The sequence below is a fragment of the Lingula anatina genome, chromosome 8 (assembly GCF_051362555.1).
Source record: "Lingula anatina isolate TDL-2025a chromosome 8, LinAna3.0, whole genome shotgun sequence".
Lineage (NCBI taxonomy): Eukaryota > Metazoa > Brachiopoda > Lingulata > Lingulida > Lingulidae > Lingula > Lingula anatina.
In genome coordinates, this window is record NC_141774.1 from 8,605,324 (window position 1) to 8,629,608 (window position 24,285).

At 36.4% G+C, this 24,285-nt stretch overlaps 4 protein-coding genes across 5 annotated transcripts; 2 read left to right on the forward strand and 2 right to left on the reverse strand.

Annotated features, from left to right (window-relative positions):
- Positions 1 to 473: 473 nt before the first annotated feature.
- On the reverse strand, positions 474 to 4,377 carry LOC106166620 (protein LKAAEAR1-like). The gene is made up of 6 exons (XM_013545258.2): positions 4,129 to 4,377; positions 3,508 to 3,675; positions 2,267 to 2,349; positions 1,930 to 2,001; positions 1,621 to 1,678; positions 474 to 1,313 (listed from the first exon to the last, which is right to left on the reverse strand). Exons 1-6 carry the CDS (start codon positions 4,132 to 4,134, stop codon positions 1,128 to 1,130), a joined length of 573 nt encoding a protein of 190 aa, XP_013400712.2. The 5' UTR covers positions 4,135 to 4,377; the 3' UTR covers positions 474 to 1,127.
- Positions 4,378 to 4,574: 197 nt separating this feature from the next.
- LOC106166609 (receptor-binding cancer antigen expressed on SiSo cells-like) lies at positions 4,575 to 8,949 on the forward strand. The gene is made up of 5 exons (XM_087018924.1): positions 4,575 to 4,637; positions 5,584 to 5,861; positions 6,396 to 6,593; positions 6,964 to 7,053; positions 7,521 to 8,949. The coding sequence occupies exons 2-5, from the start codon at positions 5,679 to 5,681 to the stop codon at positions 7,725 to 7,727; spliced, it is 678 nt and encodes a 225-aa protein (XP_086875050.1). The 5' UTR covers positions 4,575 to 4,637; positions 5,584 to 5,678; the 3' UTR covers positions 7,728 to 8,949.
- An 815-nt stretch (positions 8,950 to 9,764) lies between these two features.
- LOC106166608 (biogenesis of lysosome-related organelles complex 1 subunit 5-like) lies at positions 9,765 to 12,248 on the forward strand. The gene is made up of 5 exons (XM_087018925.1): positions 9,765 to 9,903; positions 10,742 to 10,824; positions 11,027 to 11,159; positions 11,337 to 11,395; positions 12,058 to 12,248. Exons 1-5 carry the CDS (start codon positions 9,879 to 9,881, stop codon positions 12,220 to 12,222), a joined length of 465 nt encoding a protein of 154 aa, XP_086875051.1. The 5' UTR covers positions 9,765 to 9,878; the 3' UTR covers positions 12,223 to 12,248.
- Positions 12,249 to 13,288: 1,040 nt separating this feature from the next.
- LOC106166605 (uncharacterized) lies at positions 13,289 to 23,152 on the reverse strand. Of its 2 annotated transcripts, none has more exons than XM_013545238.2 (8): positions 22,840 to 23,152; positions 18,367 to 18,533; positions 17,955 to 18,063; positions 17,604 to 17,685; positions 16,864 to 17,094; positions 16,541 to 16,668; positions 16,047 to 16,164; positions 13,289 to 15,821 (listed from the first exon to the last, which is right to left on the reverse strand). In XM_013545238.2, exons 1-8 carry the CDS (start codon positions 23,128 to 23,130, stop codon positions 15,418 to 15,420), a joined length of 1,530 nt encoding a protein of 509 aa, XP_013400692.2. In that variant the 5' UTR covers positions 23,131 to 23,152; the 3' UTR covers positions 13,289 to 15,417. The 2 variants fall into 2 exon arrangements, with proteins under 2 accessions (XP_013400692.2, XP_013400691.2); XM_013545237.2 differs by lacking the exon at positions 22,840 to 23,152 and adding an exon at positions 19,414 to 20,175.
- Positions 23,153 to 24,285: the final 1,133 nt, after the last annotated feature.

A 24,285-nucleotide genomic window follows, 5' to 3' on the forward strand; every position in this document is an offset into this window, starting at 1 on the left:
CATGTATTAATAATATAAAAAGCATTAAAATGCATCTGCACAATTCTGAATATAAGAGGAAAATATTGTTGGTTTATCGATATTAGCATTTAACAGTTGACTCTGAATAACTTGTTTCCTGTTAATTAACTTGAATTATTGCCCATCTGGATTGAATCTTGTGGAACAGATTTTTTATATTAAATGACACTTAAAAGAGCATTCCCTTACAAGAGTTTTGTAATTCAGTTGTATACTTAATCTTGTTGCTATGACACTAAGTTTTCCAATATTTTTTGTAAATGTGTTGCATAGTTGACTGTTGTATGGATATTTGTATGTTTATCAAAGTTTTTAAGTGGTAACGCAGTTAACTTTTTTTATAATAAGCTTGAAATGTTTTCCTGCATTGTCCAAAGAAAAAAATTATTTGAAAACTTATTAAAATGGCTACCAATTTACTGAAAGATTTTACAAATAAAGTTTGTAGCAAGTCCAGTTTTTTTAACATATTTCATATTTATTTAATACATATCATCATTAACAATTTTTGAATTACATAAGGACAAATCTGTAGGCAATGATTATTACAGTATCTTCACCTCAATTTTAATCATGCCCTTCACTAAATATACTGATCTTGATATCTGTGGCAAATATTTACTGGAGCTGATATCTTATTATCAACCCTACTGGAAAAGATTTCTTTGTTATAATATCAATAGCACCTCTAATTTTTCCATTGAATGAAAAAAAAAACTTAAACAATATTCATCTGTGCATGCCTGGAGTCCCATATCAAAACATCAGCATCAATATTTGATTTGTCTGGCAGTTAAAATCCAACAAATATTCCATCTGTGACATCACGTATGTTATTATGACATCGCATCTCATTATGACATCACAATAGGTATTCCAACATGTCCTCTATGATATCATACCTGCAACTGTGACATCACGGGTAACCACAGTAACATCATCTCAATCTCTTGGTCACTAAAATTTTATAGAAAATTTTGTTGGTCTCAAGAGCCATTCCAGCATTTCAACTCTCAATCTTAATCGCTCTATGTCTTGGTATATAAAATACCTTCATGGCTTCTCCAACAAACATTTTCCAAAATTGACTGATAGTAATTGTCAGTTCAAGCTAGCCTGTTGGTCAAAAGTCCCCTTGAGTCTTCTAACAGTGACTCTATCCTATGTCTTTGTAGTTTATCTAGTCTGTCCCCTTTATCTTTCCTCTCTGCACTGGAAGGAACGAGAGCTTGTAATCTCACTGCTTTAATGGCTGTAGGCTGACACGAGATCAGGTGGTTGATTTCTTGGGCCTGGAAGAATTAAAAACAGCATATTGCAATTTAATACTTATAGAGATTGACTGATAGTCTAGCATTTTCATTCACAGACAGTATAGATAGAAAACGTAATATTTTCATTTACAGAGAGATGAAGTGTAGCATTGGCTTGATGACTGTTTTATGCAGTTAGTTTCAACTGATGACTTGTATGTTTGCTTGATTTCATAAACCAGTACATTGGCATTGAAAATTTGGAATTTATGTATATATATGTCATATACTTCCTGTCTACTGAGTTTTAAATCTGTCCGGAAAGAAAAATTTAAAGGTAACTTACCCTGTTGGCTGAATATCTTAACCTCATTATCCTCAGTCTGTTTCTTGCTTCTGCAGCTCTAGAAAAATAGCAAAAATAAGAGCTTATGTACAACAAAGATTAGGTTTATCTATATAATGTTTATTTCCTCTTTTTTCTTGGTAAACAATTTATTTTTTTTTAAGTCGGACATGAAAAATTTTAGCTCTTACCTTGAAAGTGTCCCTATTCAATTTTTAAATGAACAACTTTTACTTCTTTATCTAAATCATATCAAAACAAAAAGGCAATACAAGAAAAAATATTAAATATATCAACATTTGCACTCACTTTAATTGTCCTATTAACTTGGCATGTTTGTCTTTTTCAATAATAACTTCTTCTGGTACAGGAGGATGATTCCTGTAATAAGAAAAAGTGTTAAAAAGATGAAAAAAATGCAATTTGCTAACTAATGCCACACTAGTTGTCTAATCTCTTTTGTGATTTATTTTTATATTTATTATTTTATTTTGCACAAACACTGACTGCAATGATAAATTTTTAGGTTTATAGTGCATTCGTGTATATTTACGAAGTATTTCGGCTCATTACATTATTCACTTAACATATAAAATCAGTAAACTGACAAAGTTAACCATGAAAGAATAAAATTACAAATATTTACATTTCATAATCTTTCTTCAAGTCCTTGAGTCGCTTCAAAGTCTTTTCTCTTACTGCAAGGATGTCTTTTGAAGGCTCTTCATACTAAATAATAGAAAAATAGGAAATTATATAATACATTATTATAGATTTAATATTATAGCAGTATCAGCTCAATACAATTATACTGTTGAACAGAAATAAAAGCTGTCAGTATTTAACAACTGGTACAACTAAACTGGTGTGTGAATAGGCACATTGCATTTACAGTAATTACCTGAAAATTTAAACCACTTTTTCCAAGATTTATCAGAACTTTTGAATAAACATTTCTTTGCATTATCAATATCATTTTGAAGAATATTATTGGTTAATTTTGTTGGAATATAAGCAACCATTGCAAGTGCACTATATAAAGCCTTTAAATTTAATGGATGTGATATTATGCATGGAAAAAATTTGATACTGGTAATATTATTTGTCAACAAATAGTTTTGTACTTATTCATATTTATACTTATTTTACTTTGAAATTCTATTGTCTTAGTTTTAACTAGTTGTAAATATTTTACATGGTAATTTTCAGTCATTTTTTCCAATTTTATACAAGACATTGAATTAAGGTATGCCACAAAATTTTCAACAGTTCATGATGGGGATTATCAGTTAGTGTTGGTCTGACATTATAATAGCATGTATGATGTCATAAAAGGTATATTAAACTATATACTATGATGTCATAATGAGACAAGATGTCACAATTGTATGTATGATGTCATATAAAGGGTATAGGCCGCCTACTGTGACGTCATAATGGAATGCAATGTCACAATGTCATAAAGATAAAAGGTATTTTTTAGATTAAAATTTTACATGATATCTAAAACAACTATAGACTATCTCATGTGTAGCTCCCCATCAAAAGAACTGACAATGCATTAACTTATAAAAATAACCTCATACATTAAGTGAACATGTTTCTTTTTTTGTCTAATTGTTGTCAAAAAAACAAAAACATATGTAAATAAAGATTATAAAAATATTCAATTTTTAGCATAGATTTTTTTACCATAGATTTTATTTTTAATTTTCATGTCGAGGGATATGTATCACTAGGAGGTCCAATAACTCATGGCAGGTAGGGTAAAAAAAGGAGGACATTTTTATCTAGCGGAGGCACACAGAACATCTTCCTTTTTTACAACAGTGCAAGGATTTCTATAAGTATCAATCTACAAATTCTAGTAATTCTACATCAACTCACAGCCATGTATCTGCTTTTGGCCATTGGGCCCAGCTTGTTCAGTTCCTTTTCATGTTTTTTAAATGTAGTCCAGTTTCTCGGGACAAACTTTTCTTTGGGTTCTGCCAAGGGTCCATCATCCTCCTCTCCACTCTTCTTCTTCACTGAGGGCAGCTTTTCTCTGGGGCTCTGAACAAAGTGAGAGTAAGTATTTAAATCAGACCCACAATGACACTAAAGCCACATGCATGCTTTTTCTAGAATGATGTAAGTAGAAAGTAGAATGCACACAACAGTGTACTTTTTAGTTCTACTGTATTCTGCCAGTTCTAGCACTTCTAATTGTTCTATAAATGTTGCTTACGGTTTTACATTAAGTACAGTACAATATTAAATAAATAAAAAAGAGTGAGTCAATGTGCTACATTAGAGCACGATTAATCACATTTGTTCAGTTTCAGAATTAAACTATGTAAATATTAAAGACAAAGAAAGAAGTTTTAACCATAATAGTCAATAGATTTGAAATCATCCTAGTTTGTAATCATTCAGGAGACAGCAAGCATAAACCCAAAAAATTGAACTGACAACTGACTGCACAGTTTAAAAAATAAAGAAGGAAAGATACGGTAAAATACTTACTGTCATGTCTGTCTGTTCGACTGATCCACTAAAACGATGTGACGTTATTTCGACGGACTTTTTCTTCAAATCCTGTACATAATTAAAACCTGTAAGCCGTTGATCTACTCTTGGGTACCTATTGAGTCCCACGACCAGTGTTTTACACCTGACTTGACAAAAACTGCGGCAAAATGGCACCAAATTTAGCTGGACGAAAACAATACCCCTTATCCAATATGGTAGTTGTTTGGTTTCTAAGCCAAACAAAGACCGCGTGATTTTACGAGATCTTACAAGAGGAGATATGAGTCAAATTGTGTAGATTTTAAATAACTTGCACAGCGCATAAATATTTCCTTTATTTGTTGTTGTTGCTACATAAATTTGATTCTTTTGAATAAAATATCCAGAAAGGTTTCAAAAATATTTCACATCGATCCAAGAATAGCTTCCGAGAATCCTAAAGCTTGTCTTTCCCTTGTCTCCCTCTATCGACAACTTGGACGAAAGTAAATTAAGTCAGTGAGGTAAGACGTGTTTTACTCTTGTTTAATTTATTATATGACCGATAATTGGATGTTTGCAACATTAAAAAGTAGGCCAATAGTATATACGTTTGAGATAATTGAACTGCATACTAAGGGTTGTTAAAATGTCATGTTAATTCAATGTTAATTCCAATGTCTATGCGTACGATCTCGCCTTGTGATGTATGGTCCTATGGAAAACCCTTCGGGGGCGATTGTATGATAAAAATTTGTCCACTACGATATTTACAATATTAACCAGCGAAATCGTGGTATTTAAAGGACAGAATATTCTGATCGCCTTTTTATTGGATTCTGTCTGACAAATGAGAAGTGTTCTACGAAAATTAATTTAATTTCTTTTAATCTTTGATTCTTTCTCTAGACACAAGTCTACAACAGAATAATCAGTTTCTTAATTCTGGCACACGTATCTCTAATTGGTGTTTTTTTTTTATTTTGGTACTGAAGCATAAAAGAAATTGACACGTGTAGTTTTCCTGGCAGTGCTCATAATGGTGCCCTCATCAGGCCCGTAGCCAGAAGGGGTCTGGGGGGTTCAAAAGAACCGCCCTTTTTGCTGGGAAAAGGTCCACTTTGGATCAAATTTGATCTAGGTACATGAAGATTTTATGGTAAAGGGACCACTGTTTCAGAAAACGAACCCCCCAATTTAAATTGCTGGCTACAGGCCTGCTCACTGGCGAATGTAATCATAAACAAAAGTGAAACAGGAAACTACCGGTATCACTGTTAGTACTGTTTGTTTACACATATTCAGTAGGATATTCAGTATTTTAGAGCTAATACATGAATGATTTTAAGATTAATCTATTGTTTCTCATTGATACAAACAAACAAACAAACAAACAAACAAAAAAGCATCCACTCGTAGGGGAAAAACAGAAGTAATTCAAGTTTTTCATTTTCTCTTCTCTCTTTTCAGGTTTTTCAAAGTTATATTTAAAAGAAGTTACATGCTATGATGTCAGATTTGCAAAGTGCTCTTTTCTAAGAAGAAGAAGAAGAGGACCAGAAAGAATGAGTGCAATAACAGTTCTGTGGAAAAAACTGTCTGCTTTCATATTTTTCTTTATAAACATTGGAAAGAGACTGTTATGTTTTCTAAAAATTAGGCGACGGAAAAATTCTGGGAATCTTCTGCCTCTAGCCAATCACTATCCATCGCCACCAGATGTCACTCATGCTGTGCCAGGAAATGAGGTAAATATCTGAGCCATCCTCCACCTCCAATCCATCTCCATGGCTGCGTTCAGAATAGAAGTTATCGTATTAGCGGGATCGCTCTATCTCAGTGTGGCACTTGCTAAGGCACAGTCAATGTAATCAACTTAACTGTCTGAATCGATAACTTTTTAATATGATCACAATCTACGTCAAAAAAAGGTGTGTAAGATGGAATTTTAGGCTTGGATTGTGTGAAAGACAAAAATCAGTTTAGTCATGTACGGAGTACAACTTGTACACATTTTCTGAATGAGGATATGTATTTAGATGTCATGCTTCAGTCATTTACCAAGTGTTTGTGAATGGTGACTAATGTTAAAAATGAACAGAAGCATAAAAACATTAAAAAATGCTAAAAGTCCTATGATTATTTAGAGTGCTAAAAATGATAAAAGTCCCATGATTATTTAGGATTTTTGCATCTCTGCATTAAATGATATACTTATTCAACAAATCTCTCTTGCTAATCTTGTTGATAATGTCATTTTCAATTCAATTCTATTTTTCCAGGCTGACTTGGAGATGGAGGCCTGGGACTCCTGGGGAGTAGAAAACACCAACACCAGTGCAAATAAAAACCAAACAAGTAACTATAGTAACAGTAACCATGCAGGTTACTATGGAAACCGTAACCAGCCTGAGCCAGAACCAGAGCCAGAGCCGGACTATTTTGCTGATATGGCCCCAGAGGTCAAGAAAACTGCAAAAGTAAGTTTCTTTCTATATTTGTGGTAAAAATGAGGAAGTTCATTGAGGAAGTTCAGTGAGGAAATTTAATGAGGAAGTTAATTGAGGAAGTCAAGGGGAAGTTATATTAAAATTTTCAAAGCAACTTGATACAAAATTACCATTAGACATAAGTATATTTTAATTTAAACAAAAGAAAATGCAAATATTTACTAAAGTTTAAAGTGTTTTTGTGAAGAATGTTGTAATATAAGTGGATTGATCATTTATGATTATTTAACAATTTTAATCATGATACACATTGAAGGAGAATTATTTTCTTTCATGCATCTTACATTAATTTGTTAACTGCAATGCCAATCACAAAACTGAAACTTTTTTTCTAACTCAGATTTTAGTCAAGAAAAGAGAAGATTACAGTTATACAAGTGGAGGAAATATGTCCAGCAGGCTTGCTATGAATTCTGTTATTCCTACACAAGTAAGAAACTTGTTTTATTGTAATAATATTATTGTTATTATAGAAAAGAAACCAGGATTTTGAGTTTGTCAAACATTTGTATATTAGGACACGAAAAAATTCAAATGTCTTTATTTATTTATTTTATTTTATTTTTGTCAGATTCCATATTTTTTAATATTTTGAAACAGATCTTGATTTTATTGTTTTTAATCTTAAAGTATAGACCTCTTTAGTTCTGGATTTTGTAACATCCCTTCTCATGTTATATTGAGGATTATTAAATTTTTTTCAAGAAAAGCCATATATATGTATACATTGAAATGACAAAATGTATACAGTGCAGTATTCATTCATTCATTCATTCATTCATTCATTCATTCATTAAAATAAACCCAGATCTAGATGAAAACCAGATGTGAATGAAGTAACTTATTCAATCATTTCTTTAGTCATTCATTCATTTATTTAAATATTTATTTATTTAGATGAGCCCAGATCTAGATGAATGGCAAGAAGAGGAGAGTGGTTGGGAGGGGGAGGACCTGTCTTGGGAGGCCGATGCTGTCTTGAAGGAAAAGCGTCGCATCGAGAGGGAAAATAGGCAGCAAGAACAGCAGCGCAAAAAGATGGAGCGTGAAGCGCAGCGGTCGAGAAAAGACAGTGGTTCATTTACGGCAGTAAAACTGTCCTGATGCATAATGGTTGAGAAGTGCTTCAAAACTGTGCTTTCTTCAAATAAAATGGGACGGATTCAAACTTGGAATTTTTACCATTAAAATTTCCAAAGTTTTTCAAGGCCATGCTTTTTTAATTGAAATGGGGCAGATTCTCCCCAGACTTGGTACTCTCTGGGTCTGCTTACACAAGGCCATTTTTGACCTGACTTTGGTCCAACTTGTGTCATCAGTCATAAATGCAATACTAATTGCATGTAGACTGTCACATTAAGATGTTAAAGATCAGTTAGATGTGGTAATGGTTCAATAAAGTTTGTGTTTAAACACCTATACATAACGAACTGACATATTTTCATCTTTAAACAGATATTATATTCTGAAGCATTTTATTGTCAGTGCATCAGTCTAAGAGATCTCAGAGAATATATGGCCTTGTATCAAGCAACTGGTTTAAAGGACATACGGCCCTGTATTTGGACCCTGAGTTTCAGAGTTAATTGGAAATGGCAGAGGCATGCTGGTATGGTGTCCTGTTCCCATAGACCCCTTCAGTCTATGTAGATCAATCCAACTCTGCAGTCTGTTTAACAGATTAACAAGCCGCCTCTTGGCATAAAGTAGAATACAGAAAAAGCTTATGATTATACTAATATGCTGAAAGTGAGGTGTGTTATTCAGTTGAGCTGATTGCTCTCAGCAAGAGTCTCCGCAGAGTTGGATTGAACTATGTTGAACAATAGTTTCTATGGGACTGGGGTTATAGAGATGTGAGTTGTATTAATCTCTGCAACGCGGGGGTTATCTAAGTGGGGGTAGGGATGGTAATGAAATGGGTTTAGTACAAGTATGGCTTACGGTTCTTGGGTGTGAAAACATTCTTTATGGTATTCACTGCAAATTAGGTGGACTATTTATTTATTTATGGGTTTTTTGTTTTATTATTTTTTTATTAGAGGATCTAGAAGGATGAGGAATAAAAGTGTTTGAGAAATGTTTATCTTTGGCACTGTGCACCTGCACAGCTGATGCAATTTATTTTCAACAATTAAGCTAGACTGTGTAATATAGGCTATTGCTTTTACAATATTGTTCTGAGCTGTATTTTTTTCCTTATTTCACCCTTGGTGCAGGAGCTTCTGTACATTATCCTTGTTAATGTGTTTTATTATGAAGATCAGAATTTATATTATGGTAATATGAGGAGGTTATATAATAAAGTTTAAGAAGACAAAGCTGAGATTGTTCTACTTTTTTGGTCAGAAAACAGGTCTTGCGATAGGTCTATGCAGAAGAAGATCCTACACTTTTTTTTTTTTTTTTTTTTTTTTTTTTGTAAAACAATTTATATATTTAAATGTTAGTATACTTAGATTCTTGCCTGAAAGCCTGACTGTAGATTTTCTGTTAAATAAGAGCATTTAAAATATTTTTGAAATAATTTAAATCAATATGAAGACCCAATTTATTTGCAAAATATTTGAAAGATGAAATAACCGTAAATGTGTAACACCTTGTCTGAGAATTTAACTTTTGTGTATAAAATAAAGTAACAAATGTGCCTCAATGGCATTAACATCCATAAATCCCTACACTCTCTCTGCTTTCTGTATGTCTTGTGATCTACATTATAAAACCATTTATATGTACTGCATGCATATCATCAATTGTGATACAATATCTATGAATTAACTTGTACCCCAGTAAATAAGCTTTTTCATAAAAATAAATATAATGACTACATAAAAATAAATAATATAAATAAAATGATAAATAGATGTAAAGAAAATGGCCAGGTGTTATAAATGGGCAGATATAACGTACTTGTACAATACGTACATGATTAATAATTTATAGAATAAAATATATTATGCAAGTAAGATAAACATTAGATCTACATTTATTAATCATTTGTGGTGTAGAAGGATAATATATGTACGGAAAGAAATAGAACTACCAAAGAAAAAAAACATTAGGAGCGCCCTGTTTAACAAAATTACTGTGAATAATGTGAATAAAATTCAAGTGCTGCCAAAAGCACACTGATTCTCAGGGTGAAAGAGAAGTGATATTCGACCTTGACCTAGTGATATCACGTGCTGTAAACACCGTCATGGCCTAAACTGGCAGATCTTTTATGCGTTGTCTATAAGCGAAACTTTGTCGAAAATGGCAGCAGATAAGTTGATCAAAGGTATGTACATTGATTTGTTCATTTTTATGGTAGAAAGAACATGAATAAAACAAGAGCCACAGTGTCAAGCGACTGCATGTCACCGTTAATGCATTTGTCATTTCTGGATGACATTGACAGCGACATTTACATTGTACTGGTACATGTACGTGTACACAACTTCATGCATACTCTGTTGATATGACAGCCAAAGAATCGTATTCTAAAATACCTCTTAAAGATTTCCTAACATGTAGAACTGCTAGAGGCAGAAAACTCGACATACTAGGATTTGGTGACTGCTTTGCACGAACAATCATCATCGACCTACCCAGCATTAAATATTGCATGTTGTACACTGTATGAGGAAGAATAGCCACTAAAAATAAAATTAACTCTACAGTTAGACTAGTCTACAGTGTAGCTACTAATGCTTTCTAACTATGACAATGACTCACTTATACACTGTATATCCTACAAATTTGGCACTATAGGTACAGTACCAGTACAGTAGTCTTTAGATTTACTGTTCTGTAGTTAAAAGAAATAAAAATAAAATAAAATCGTTTGTTGCAGCCTTGATCAAGGCATCTTTAAAACTGGTATAGATAAATGCAGGGATGAGATTTTTCTGAATATCAGCAGATTTTCGACTTCTTGGGAGCCAAAATATCTTTGTCCTAGACGGCCCCCTGGATCCTACACCATATTTCCTACTTTTTCACTAAACGATATACAGTCTCATCCCTGTAAATGGCATAAATGGTGTAAATGGTGACATACGATATTACTACTATGAAACTAGTCCACCAACAACTTAATTCAATATTTACATATGAAACTGTGACATTCTTTTCAGACATCCATGAGATCTATGCTAGGCTCTTCGACCACAAGCCAGTGGTGTCAGCAGAGATCAACTTCTTCGTGAAAGAGTTTGAGGTTTGTTTATGAAGATAAGTCATTTCCATACTAGTATATTGTGTTGAGATAGTGTCAAGTGCACACCATTTTTGAGCGGTGACCCGGGTGGTGGCTCACTTGGGTATGAACAAAGCCAGTGTTAATATAGCCTTGATAAGTTCACCTACTTGGTTTTAAGCATTCTATAAACTGTTTAATATGCATCATGCAAAATTTTCAGGAGAAGCATGGTGGAGAAAAAGATACTGAACAGCTGAGTCAGGCATCTAAAAATTTGGAAGACATAGCTCAGACGCAGATCCCCCTTTCAATACAGTTAATGGAGAAACATGTTTCTGACGTAGTTGGGAAATGTAAGTGTCTCTCTCTCTCTCTCAGAAGTTTATTTCCATCATAATCATTTTATTTATTTAATTTCAGGGGAGACATCTATTTTTTTCTTTTCAGGTGCTTTGGTTTGTGTGAAAGAAAATAACTTTCTCTCTTTTTGCTTTTATGTATGCCATATAAAAAATCCTTACCTTTTACAGTGAATGTGGCAATAGAAATATGCAATAAGATATCTACCCAAGAGGCAGATTTATCTCAGGTAAGAAACATCCTTTTCTTATAGTTATCAAATATGAACAGAATGAATTAAGTATACATTCCAAAGAATTGTGATGTTAGTAATGCTTGAAAATATTGATTTAAGAAGTTCTGAAAAGTGAGGTCCCTTCATACTGTATTATGAATCAGAAAATGTGTTATTGTTTGAAAATGCTAAATCTTAGAAAATGCTTTATGTTTTTGGGTTATTCATTTTAACTTATACATCCACTTGGGTAGATGGGATTGTGCAAAAGATGGAAAATGCAAGTTTCTTGAAATTTTTACAAAATAAACTAATATTTACTGTGAGCATTTAAACTAATCTGAAGGAATTGACCATTATGATATAGGTCTGAAGCCCTAAACAAAAGGGGCAGGTTCTTTTCCTGACGCAGTGGACCCCTTTACCCCTTTACATACTCTAACTTGAGAAATGTACTAAATTAAAATTAGATTCAGAACAAACATTCTCTGGCAAAGAAAAAAGCCAGGTTTGTTTGCACACACAATAACTCCGAATTTCTCTCTCATACACACACACGCATGCATGCACATGCACACACACACACACACACCTCCCACAGACCTGCCATGTTAGAAAGAAGTGGCCAGTAAAAATACATTTAAAAGTAATTTCAGTTTTTATTAATTTGTTACTAGGATGAAACTCTGAAGCAGGGAAGGGAAATGCGTGCAGCGGAATGGTCTGAGTTTATCGATGACATGAGCGCCCAATCTGTTGAGCTGGATCGAGAGTATGAAAGTAGTGTGTTGGAGTTGAAGAATTATTATACAGACTTGGAGCAGAAATTGAAGATAAGATAGCTTCTTCTTGACTGAAGAAAAAAGAACTACACTGTCATTTAATTAATGAATTGTTGTAACGACGTGGGAAGTGGTATTTTAGTGTTCAGAAGTGGTTTATTTATTTTTCTCAATTTTTTCCACCAGAGGCGTTGGTGAGAAAAGAACATGAGAGATGCCGAAACAGTCTAGATTTTGCACCAAAATGTACAAATTTATCTTTCTTTCATTTCTAATGATGCACAGAAACATTGGTAGTCTCATCAGATTTATTTGATTTTTTGCCTAAAAAAAGGTCCTGTTTAAATTATAACATTTGAAAATCTGGAATATGTTTGAAGCGTCTTGTACTGCTTCATTTTAAAAGAGACTGCATTGATCAGATGTATTAGAGACCATTTCCACAGACATTTAGATCGATCTATCCCCCTGGGGAGTCTCACTAGATTGCTGTCAGATAAACCAGCTTAAATGTCTGTCCCGCCTACTAAAAGCTGTAAGAGGGTAATTAACTTTTGTGCAAGCTCGGCTCCTGGAAGCTGACAGCAATTTAGCGTGAACCCCCAGGGAGTTAGATCGGACCAGATGGATCAATCAAAATCTGTGGGAACCCAGTCTAAACTGGCCAGGACCAGATTTACAGTATGGGAATAATTAAAGAAGAATATGGCAGCCATTTTATGAAGCTCAAAGAAGAGTTTATATACCTGACTCAGCAATTGGAAATTAAAGCAATAATAACTCTTCGTTTCGGTCAAAAAATGAATTTTCCTGGAGTAAACAACAATTTTCCCATACTTACCAATTGTTAATGAATCCATTTTTACATTCAAAGTTAGTCCCTGGTTTTTTTCTAAAAAGTTTGGTTTTTTGTTAAAATCTCTTAAGAGATTTTAACAGAGTATAGACATCAATGGAGGTCACATGGTCTAAAGACAAGTTCAGATATCAGAATAAAAGCTATAACTGATGTTTTTGTGGTAAAACAGAATATATTATATTTCTATGAGTTATTCACAAGGTTTTTATTGTGAAATATAGATCTCATATGAAGAGTTATTATCCCTTTAACATAAACACACCACTGTAACATTTACAAATAAAGCAACTTTTATTTTCAACAATGGTAAGCGTTATTGTAATATATTACTATTTTACAATACAATTCAAAAACTGATTTTCATGTGCACAGGAGGGGGGGGCGTTAACAGGTGCCAACCATTCAGAAAAAAGTAAAGGGGGAGATGGTTGGGTCGTCAGTGGAGGAATTCCCCTTAAGGCCCCATTCAGAATAGGGGACTAACTAGTCCAAGGATCAAATATGGCTGACCCATTGAATATTTCCCCACAGGATATCTATTCAGTGTCTATTAGCAGATAAGATGGCAGTTTTTATTGTGGGTCACCATATTTGACCCTCGGACTAGTTAGTTCACTCTTCTGAATGGGACCTAAGAACTCCTACCCCCTTTGCATTCTGTGCTTAAAATTGGTGTGGTAGGAAAAGGTTTTGCTCCCCCCCCCCAACCATGCAGCACCTATATCTATGAATTTGAACATGCTTCTGTCATACTTTTAACAAGGTATATGTTTATTTACATAAGAAATGCCCATAGGCAGGTTTTTAAAAGTAAACAAATTAAGCTACCCCTACTTTGGAGTGGAGGGGGGTGGATACATAGTTTTTTCTCTGTATAAATCTAATTTTTTATTGTCAGTCGGATGCCTGACATTTCAAAAGAAAATGCAATACTTATTGGGTTAAAAAATGCCCCAGTTACAGTTAAGAAGTTTCTCACCTGAGAAAAAGTCTTTTCTAGCAAAGGTGGTGATAAATGCATTATTGAAGTTACAATACTGTGGCAGGCATTTGGAATTTTTTTTCTCCATCCAAAGTACATGGGTCATTAAAAAAAAAGAAGGAAAATAAAAAAGAAAGGAAAAGCTAGCGTTTTGAGTCAAGTCACTGATACATAAATATTGTCTTATGTTTCCATAATTCTGACTTGTGCCATAATTATTGCTTTAAACTGCTGTAGCATCTAATATGGAAAGAATTCAGCAGTAATCAGAAAGAGATGTAAAATAGGTCTGGAAATATTACACAAAAAGTCTGCATCTGACATGACTCAAATATTCACTTTCATTTTTAATGGCTCACTTGTCCTCAAATGCATACTGTTGACTAGTGTGCATTTTTATATGGTACTGTATAAATAATGAGTACTTACCTCTTAAACAAAAATATAAAAGGAGTAACAACAACAAAGCAAAAATACTGGAAACAATTATAACTAGAAACAATTTTCACTTTTTCTTTGCACTTTGCTGAGTCATAAAATAATAATAAATAAAAAGGCTCAACTAACTGGATGTGCAACCTTCCCGTTTACAAGGGCTAACAAGTGGGTAACTTTTCACAAAAAATAATAACAACTCGTCACTAAATAGATAAATGACGCATTCTAAAAATACACGGACTACCTTTTCTATACAATCCTTGCAACAAAAGGGAACTATATGCTGGGAATATAATCCAACACACATTGCAGTAAGGCCAGACAAAATTGATAAGTTGGTGAATGAGTGCAACCGATTAAAATTTTCAATTTCTTTTTTGTCAGCTTTTTCAAATTTTAATTTTTGTTTTTTCTGCTCTCGCAGACACTATGGATCCGACATTTTTTCCTCCTAAAATAAAACTGGGGGGGGGGGGCATCTCACTTCTCGTTAAGCAGTGTACGTATGTTTGAAAAATATCGTCAACCGACCCTGTTTGCATAGAGTCGCCGCTTGTTCACGAACTTTAATATCAATTTTGCCTGGCTGATAGATCTGTTGGGGCTAAAACATTTGATATGGACGGAGTGTCACGAACGAGTCGCGATAAAACGTTAGAAATCTAAACACATCGGATAAGGAATACCACACGTTCATTGTTGACAAGGGTAAACAATTAAGTGGATAACTTTTTTACAGAAATAATAACAGTAATCTTTATTAAGCACTAAAATATGTACAAGTTACATTTTACAGGCTCTCTACTCTAATCATAACAACTTAGTTTTATTACAACTATTCAAATCTATACAAATACATACAGAATGATTTGGCCTACTGGGAAGTAGCACAGAATAAAACGACTATTACTATTGATGGGTGTACCGTATAGCGTATATATAACAAGTGATCACTAAAATCCCCTCCCTTTAGTCCTCAGAGGCTGGTCTCCATCCAAAGTAAACTTCTCGCATAAGGACAGTTGTTTGCGCGCCATTTCTTCACTTTGGCGGTAACGCTTTCTCGGGGCAGCCCCATTTCGGTCGTCTGCGCGGCAGCTGCTGATTCATTTCTGCGCCCGACTTCGTTGGAACTCTCTGTCACGTTCAAGTCGTCCGTCGCTTGGGTGCTGGAAAATGGCGCTTGACTCGCAGACGACTCGGAGGAACCGGATGATGACGACAACGAAGCAGACGATCTCCCCGAATCTGATTTTACGTCTAGTTGACAAATATCAGTGCCGAACTGTTGGAATTCTATGTTAGGTTGATTTTCTGCGTTTTTTTCAACAAGGAGGATGTCAAACACACCGTTTGCCTTCACGCAAGCGACATACCTGCCTAAAAGTACCAAACATACAAGAATTTTAGAAAGTGGTGAAAGAGCAACGTAAAATAACGAAACAGTATACTGAACAAAACGAGACCCCAAACCAGGCAATTTCCTTTCCTGTGCCTTACATATTACTGAAAATTGTCCTCATCTACTGTTCATATTTCCCTATCATCATCATCATTATTATTATTATTATTATTATTATTATTATTATTATTATTATTATATACCTGGGTATTTCAAGGACTCAAATGTACGAATGCGATCACGAACCCTCCTGGTCAGAAACAGCCATGGTTTTGCTTCACGAAGATCCAGGTTCTCCAGGTCGCACTTGGATTTGTCCTCCTACAATAAAGTATTTATTTATTTATTTATTTATTTATTTATTTATTTATTTATTTGTTTGTTTGTTTGTTTATTTTTTTTTTTTTTTGTTTGAAAATCAAATATGACTTTTGGTGACATGTGACCAAAAATGTACATGGCTAGGTGACAATGGAATTAAGACGGTACAGCAGTGACAGAGCGAAATGACCTTCTGCTGAGCTGGCCACTTTTACATTTCTCTTTTACTTCTTTTCGTTTTGTTTGCTTCATCTTTTTAAATTGACTTACGTTTTTCTTGGTTTCTTAATTCTTTTTTTTTTTTTTAATTATTTTATCGAAGCCATGATGAACGCTTCTCATCTTCCCAAAACTTCTGTTTGGGATTTAAACTTACAAAATCCTTAAAACCGACGGTCTGTTCATTTTCGTCCACCGTGACTATTTGGTCTTTTTGAAACATATAGCAAAGGGACACGGTCCTTTCTTTGGTAATTCCGGAGTACTGGTGGACGTCGAAGTCGTCTGAAAGAATTAAATGTTATATTTAATATCATCATAAAAGTAATGGGAGTTTATCAAGAGCAATCTTTATTCAAATGCATGGGCATTGTTAATTCATCAACAAACTTGGACTGTCCGGTGTGTGTGTGTGTGTGTGTGTGTGTGTGTGTGTGTGTGTGAAAGAGTAAGAAGTGTGAGAGAGAGAGAATCACTCACACGACTCATCTCCGCATTTTAACGGACTGACACGAATATCTTCCTCGAATTTCTCCATGTAGTCGTCAGTTGAAGTACACTGGAATTTGGCCTTTCTCTTCCCCTGTTGACGGATATCGTCGATACATATACCGTCAGGAGTCCAGATGCTCCCATGTACTATACTGATCTTTACCTTGGGGAGCAACGTGCTCCTCGGCGTCTTACTACGTCTTTCTTGCTCGTTTTCACCTGAAGATTAAAGGCACAATAAATAAATAAATAAATAAATAAATAAATGTAAAACCCTAGATTCCCCTGGACAATTAGAATCAAGCAAATGCTACACAATGTGCGTGTTAAATCTAAAAATAACCGCTCTTACAAAATAAATATACGAAATAAATAAACTCTTTCAAATTGAATAAAAATAATGATTTATTAAAGTGTATAAAAAAACAAATTGGACAACGAACAAATCATCAAACCGCTCGACTGCAACTTGTTTTTAGGGACCATTCCCATAACCCTATCGTACTAGCAGGATCGCTCTATCTCCGAGGGGATTCTAGCTAAATTGCATTTAGTGTTAACGTGCGCGGCAGTTGATAAACCCCATAGCAGCTTTAGTGGACATGACAGACATTTCAGCAGCTTTAACTGAATGCAGTTTAGCGAGAATCCCCTCGGAGTTAGATCGATCCTTCCAGTAGGATGGGTTTATGAGAACCCAGTCTTATTCATCAACAATGCATGCTTACGCGCAGTTCCAGATTCTGTCATTTCCACTGTGATTTTTCTGTATCTCTGCCCTTTTCTGTAGTTAAGCATACGGCGGGTGTACTGAAAGTTTGAACAAAAAACAACAATTGATCTTTGAGCATCTCTGGTTGGTATATCCAAGGGCTCATTCCCATTGAAAATTTCGGTCTATGTAGATCGGCCCAACTCCGCGGGGACTCTCTCTGAGTGCAATTCTACTAGACTCATAGTTTCAATGGGAATGAACTCTTATGAGTGAACTGTGTACCTATCTGCTACAAAAATAGCTGATATTTCTGAAAGAAAATCTGCACCTTATCTTTTTTAAAAAGGGGTAAAGGACTACTTGCCAGTATAACTTGTTCTTTTTTCATCAGGTCCCGCAAGCGGGCGATGACTTCTTCATGAGTCATAGTCGATGTGAAGTCGTTATCAATTGCCAAAATTTGATCGTATTTTCTGAAATAAAAACACAACAAATTAAACAAACTATGGGTGAAACTATGGGGGGGGGGGGGGGACTAGAAGTTAAATGGTTTGAGAAAAATGGAACTTAAATGGTGAAGAACACGAAATGAAAAAGGTAGCCTACTTTCTAATTATTGCGTTTACTTTTATTTTCGAGAAAACATATCCCTTTGAGCGCGTGTTATCACATACTACAGTTCAAATAGTTCAGAGCAAGATTGCAGAACACACAGAAAGTGTTTAACATTATCTCTTTCGTCTCTTAATAAACCTTGCTTGATAAAAAAGACCTACTTCAATTTCAGTTTCTTTGCCAAGGTGCCCTTCGTTCCCAAGGAGCGCCGTACGAAATGATTCCAGATGGCCTCACCCGCCTTTCTGTAGCTCTTGATGAGGAGAGCGCCGTGATTAGTGTCCGCGGCGTCCACCAGGTGGACTCTAGCTTCTTGGTGAAAGTCCAACTGGAAAGATAATTTATGGGAACTTACGTACATTGTTTTAACAGAGCAAGTCTGTGCGTGGCTGATGTAAATGAGATATACGCGCAATAATTACTACAAAATTCTGAGGTGAGGGGATGGAAGGGGGGGGCGAAAACAAAATGGCCCCATTATATTACCACGTACCATTTTTAAAAGCACCTGTTACACAGTGGCAGTGACCCTCTTGCGAAGAGTTTTAAGAGTTCCATGAAAACTCATCCTATACTATATGTATATACTCATGTGCACCCTCTATAATAGGCACAATTGACATAGAACCAAATGACCGTCTATGTAGGGCCTATGTATCTAAGGACATTTCTGTGAATATCTTGTGAAAAATCAATCTGTGGCCCTGGTAGAGGGTGGCTTTATGTGTACCGTGTCCAGTAGCAGCAGGGCTACTATGTAGTACTTAGTAGGAAGTTCGGGGCCATCCATTTTTATCAACGTCATTTTTTTTATCAACAAGTCTACAAAGAGAAGCGTTTTCTCGCACCCTCTCCCCCATTCAGAAATGCATTTACCCCCCCCCCCCCCCCACCACCTCCCAGCGCACGGGTTGTAGACTTGTGACAATGGTGATAAAAATGGATGACCCCTTACAAGCACCCGCCACCAGGGTCGCAGTTATTATTATGCGAACATTTTCGCTGAGGCAGTACAGAGAATAACCGTGAATTTATACGTGAATATCTAATGAAAAATCAACCTGTGAGGGTCGACTGTGATCCTTACAGTGAACGGCAGAGGCTTGCTGATAATAGATAGATATAAGAGTTTTTAGAGACCTCTGATACTCAGGGGAACTTGACAAGGCCAATCCCCTTTTTCTTCCGATCAATTTTCCCCTCTTTACCTTATCACCACCAGCTGGCTGTCTCCCCCTCCCTCCGCAACATAAACCTCCAAACAATCTCGCCAAACAAGAGGCAGGGAGCGCTGCGTCCGTCTCCTCCACGTGCGCATTCCGGCTGGCAAGCCCTAACTCACGGCGCGTCGGTTCGGACAGCGCTCGCTCCAACTGTGGCGGTTGAGGCTGACGCCGCAGATGTCGCTTGATTTGCCGGTTGTTTGTGCCTCGCGCCTGACCCTGTCGTTGACTAAGTGGGGCTACTCCTCTCCCTGGACGATTTTGATTGCGAGACGCAGATTGGGACATTTTATTTTATCCCCGATGCCCTTTTCCTTTAGAAAAATACACTGCCTTCGGTGGTACAAACGTACTAAGAAATAATAACAAAAGAAACTCTATCCAAAATGAAACCACGGGAAAATAGTCACGCACACCGCGTACAAGCTGGCACGACTGGTATGTTACCCCACCAGGTTTACAATGAGAGCAGCGTGGCAATGTCGACTGTCTTAAATGAACCCTTGGAAATTCAGGAAGAGATGCGATTGAACTTCCTTATTAACCATGCAGTTTCACAGTGCACACACACACAGTCTTATCAGTTTATGAAGAAAGCGTCGATGGACTCTCCTATATCGGTTCTATTGTCAATGAAAAGGTGTGAGTCACCGACGTCCCATTTACTATATAACCATCAAAGGTGAGCGTGGCGCACATTAATATGCTGGGTAGGCTATGTCATTCTGGTTTTCCCAGTCACATGAGTCCTAGGTATTTCCAGCTTCGAGTACACCGCACCTTTTTTTTTTTTTTTTTTTCAAAATTAAATGTCACTACTGTGCTCGTGCACGCTTGTTAATCCAGAAAACATAAACAAGAGTGCTGCAGACAAACAACTCAAGCTAGAGTCCAAGGTCACAAGGACGAATAAAATCTGGAATTTTTCAGATTTAAACAATGTTGACGTGGAAGAAAACTACTTTTACCAACTGAGGAGTGATTTGACTAGGACCCGAAGGACGTTACCGAACCAGGTTTATAATCGCTGAATACTGTTGGCAGGGATGTCCTCCCTCCCCCCTCCCCCTCCCACGAAGTGGCGAAGTAAACTTCCTTGTTAGCCAACGTCGCTTGGTGAGCGGGGGTGTCACTTCTTCCGCTCGCTACTGCCCTTGGTCAAGCCATGGAAATTACATAGATACACTTCCTTGGTCAAGCTTATCTTAGGAAATATTCCCATAGACCTCATTTCCAATGACACAATCGGTCTACGTGGATCGACCCAACTCCATCTGCAGGGACTCTCGATGACTGCAATCAGCTTACCTGAGTAACACCCCTCCTCTTGTTTCCAACGCACCTGCATCACCAGCTTTTCTGCATTTTACTTAACGTCGGAAGGAGGCGTGTCATTCAGTTAAGCTGGGTCGGAATTGGATCGATCCACGTAGACCGATGGTGTCTATGGGTGCATTCCCATAGATTTTAGATCGATCCATCCCCGTGGAGAGTCTCACTAGATTATTGTCAGATAATCCGGCTTAAATGTCCGTTCCGCCTACTTCAAGCTGTATGGAGGTAATTAACTTTCGTACCCGCTCGGCTTACAGCCATTTAGCGTGCACCGTCAAGGAGTTAGGTCGATCTAGTTGGATCGATCTAAACTCTGGGAATGGGTCTGTGGGAACGGGGTCATACATATAAACACCGGACTACGTGGGGTGGTCTTCGGGGGGTGCAATCAGCTTAACTGGATGACGCGCCTCCTTGAGTAGCTATAGAGAGTAATTAACAACAATTAACACGAAAGATAATTAACCCTAGCTGCTAAAGGAGGCGTGTCAGACAATTAAGCTAATTCCACTGATTGCACTTAGCGAGAATCCCCGCAGAGTTGGGTTGATATATGTAATCCGATGGTGATGTGGGAATGGGGTCTTAGAATCTTTATTTTGACAGCTTAGGAAGCGACACGCCTCCCTTGTATTTTCGTTAATATGCTTCAACCGTTCTAAAATTCTGAAACTGGGAATTTTTTCCAATATGGGGAAAACACTTGTAATTAGATATCTCGTGACATGTAAGCACTGAATTTCCCAGGCGCTCTGGCTCGATTGCCAATTATAGCAAACGACAACACCCTGTTTATTATTGTAATCGACCTCCCAAAGCACGTGCGTGGTTCTATTTATAGCACAGCGGAATTCCCCTTTACACCTGCATAAAAGGTACGTACCTGATTCATCTCTCACGCGACAAAGTTTCCAAATAATTTTTTCACACGCTCTCTAAGCTCCCATTTCCATTGACTAGATCGATCTACTTTAGATCGACCTAACTCCCTGGGGGTTCACGCTAAATAGCTGTCAGCCGAGCGTTAATTACCCCCTTACAGCTTGTAGTAGGTGGGACGGACATTTAAGCCGGATTATCTGACAGTAATCTAGTGAGACTCCCCGCGGGGATAGATCGATCTAAAAGCTCTGGGAATACAGCCTTAAGTGTCAATCCTCACATAGCACTCAGGATACTTCCGTCACACCACTCCAACCCTTTTCTTTCTTTGTTGAGCATACACTTTTTAGATATCGCGTATCCTCTTTTGCTCTTCGAGTTTTTTTTTAATTGCACTCACAGACCTTATCTAGATTGAACAATACAAGCTCGTGACGCGTCCCGTAAGTTAAAGACATGCGTGTACCCAGGTTTCAGTGAAATACGCATGAACAGATCCTATAAAACGCACCTGTAAAACGCTTTAATGATGAATAAAGTTATATTAGTGTAATTAATAAAGACGTGGACTTCCATGACGAAAGGGAATTTCCAACCAAGACTATATCGAGAAACACGGGAATTCTTATGGAAACACCAGGTGACTTTTTTGTTACTTATGACACAGCCAATTAGGTTGAAAAGCTAACACCTGTATACCAATATAATAATAATAATAATAATAATAATAATAATAATAATAATAATGTAATAAGAATACGAGAAAAACTGGACAAACGAAGCAATTTTCCACCCCTGTGCCCTATAAATAATAAAATCGTCTTTGGGACTGTTCCCAGACCCTACCGCACTAACTGCGGATCGATCTATCTCCGAGGGGATTCTCGCTTAATTGCAATCATCTTAAGCGGCTTAGATGTCAGTCACGCCTGCTGAAGCTGCTAGGGGGGAATTAATTATCGTGTAGCACGTAAGCCGCTTAAACTGAATGCAATATAGCCAGAAATCCCTCGGAGATGGATCGATCCTGTTAGATCGTTCAAGGTATGGGAACCCAGTCCTAGTCTCTTAATTGTTTTCCATCTGTCGACCAATGGGAGACATTTTTCCTACCCCCGCCCTTTAAAAAAAAAACAAATTCCTGGATCTGCTAGAAGATATAAAGGTGACAAAAAAAAAACCTTTAGGTCTCACCTGATAATTACGCTTGAAACCCCAAATTTTGCGCGAAGTGAAGAAATCATAAACCCAATCAAGACAACTTGGAGACGTAACGAAATCCACCTCATCATCCTGCTGACAAAATCCCAACTCTATTCCCGTTCTTCTGGAAACCACGCGTTCCAGTTGCGGTTGTTTTTGTCTTCTAAGGTGTCGATGGACTTGGAGTTCTCTTTTTGAGCGATGCAGTCTCGTGGATCCCGTGGGTGGGCGGTTTTCTTGCTGTTGCCCGACAGTTATTTCTGAAATCTTACTCATGTTCATTCCTAATCACCGAAACGAAACTCGATTTACGTCTACTGCATGTATCTGCAGCTATGCTGATTCAACTAGAAAGCTAACTCCCGTTCCTCAGTCTTCTCTGTGACCTTGAAAAGTTCCTTGTGAATAAACAAAACGCACGATAACAATTTCAAGTAGCTTCCACAATCAGAAAATACGCTTGTGCACACATAGATTACCGCAGCGTTATCTAATATGTCTACTCGTAGCCTCACTACTGCGATTTAAGCTCATGGTGGATGCAGGGACACAAAACAAGGTTGTCTGTATAATGTATTTGTGTGTTTCGTCAGAAAATTTTGATTGTATTCAACTTACGTATACGCCATAGGCCTTAAATATAGCAACCTAGATTTTTCTCAGTGTCAAGAAATAACTCCATTCACGTATTCGTTACGTGATTCTGGGATTTTCCCGCACAAATTATGGACTGCGTTATTTCGAAATTGCCGTAAATTGAACTCTAAAATTTCCCTTTGATGGGGGAAAATTACCTTTTTAACGCGACGTAAATGGAAAAATTCACTTTTTTTTTTATCGACGTGAAAGATGCATATAAAGCCGGTGCTTGGGTCAAATTATTGTTTTATTCATATAAAGTTTTATGCGTCCGAAGTTCAACCAAATGTCAGTACAGTATTTCAAATGCCCATTTCAATAATTTCTACGTAAAGACACTGCAAAATGTAGTTATATCGTTAGCGAAAAAATGGTATTTGTACAGATGTTTTTTTTTCTGTGTACTTAATGTGTTTTACTGATTGGAGGCAAATTAAGCAGGTAAAATTTTAGACCAGTTATACACACACACACACACACAAGGCTTAGTTGACTAGGATTTCCATGGGAGTGCTGTTACAGGGCCCTCTGACACCCCCTAAACCCGCCACTGTTCCTGATAGGGTAAGATGTACTCATGTAAAGTTGGTAATTAAAGCAATAATAACTCTTCGTTTCGGCCAAAATATGAATTTTCCTGGAGTAAACAACAATTTTCCCATGCTTACCAATAGTTAATGAATCCATTTTTATATTCAAAGTTAGTCCCTGGTTTTTTTCTAAAAAGTTGGGTTTTTTGTTAAAATCTCTTAAGAGATTTTAACAGAGTATAGACATCAATGGAGGTCACGTGGTCTA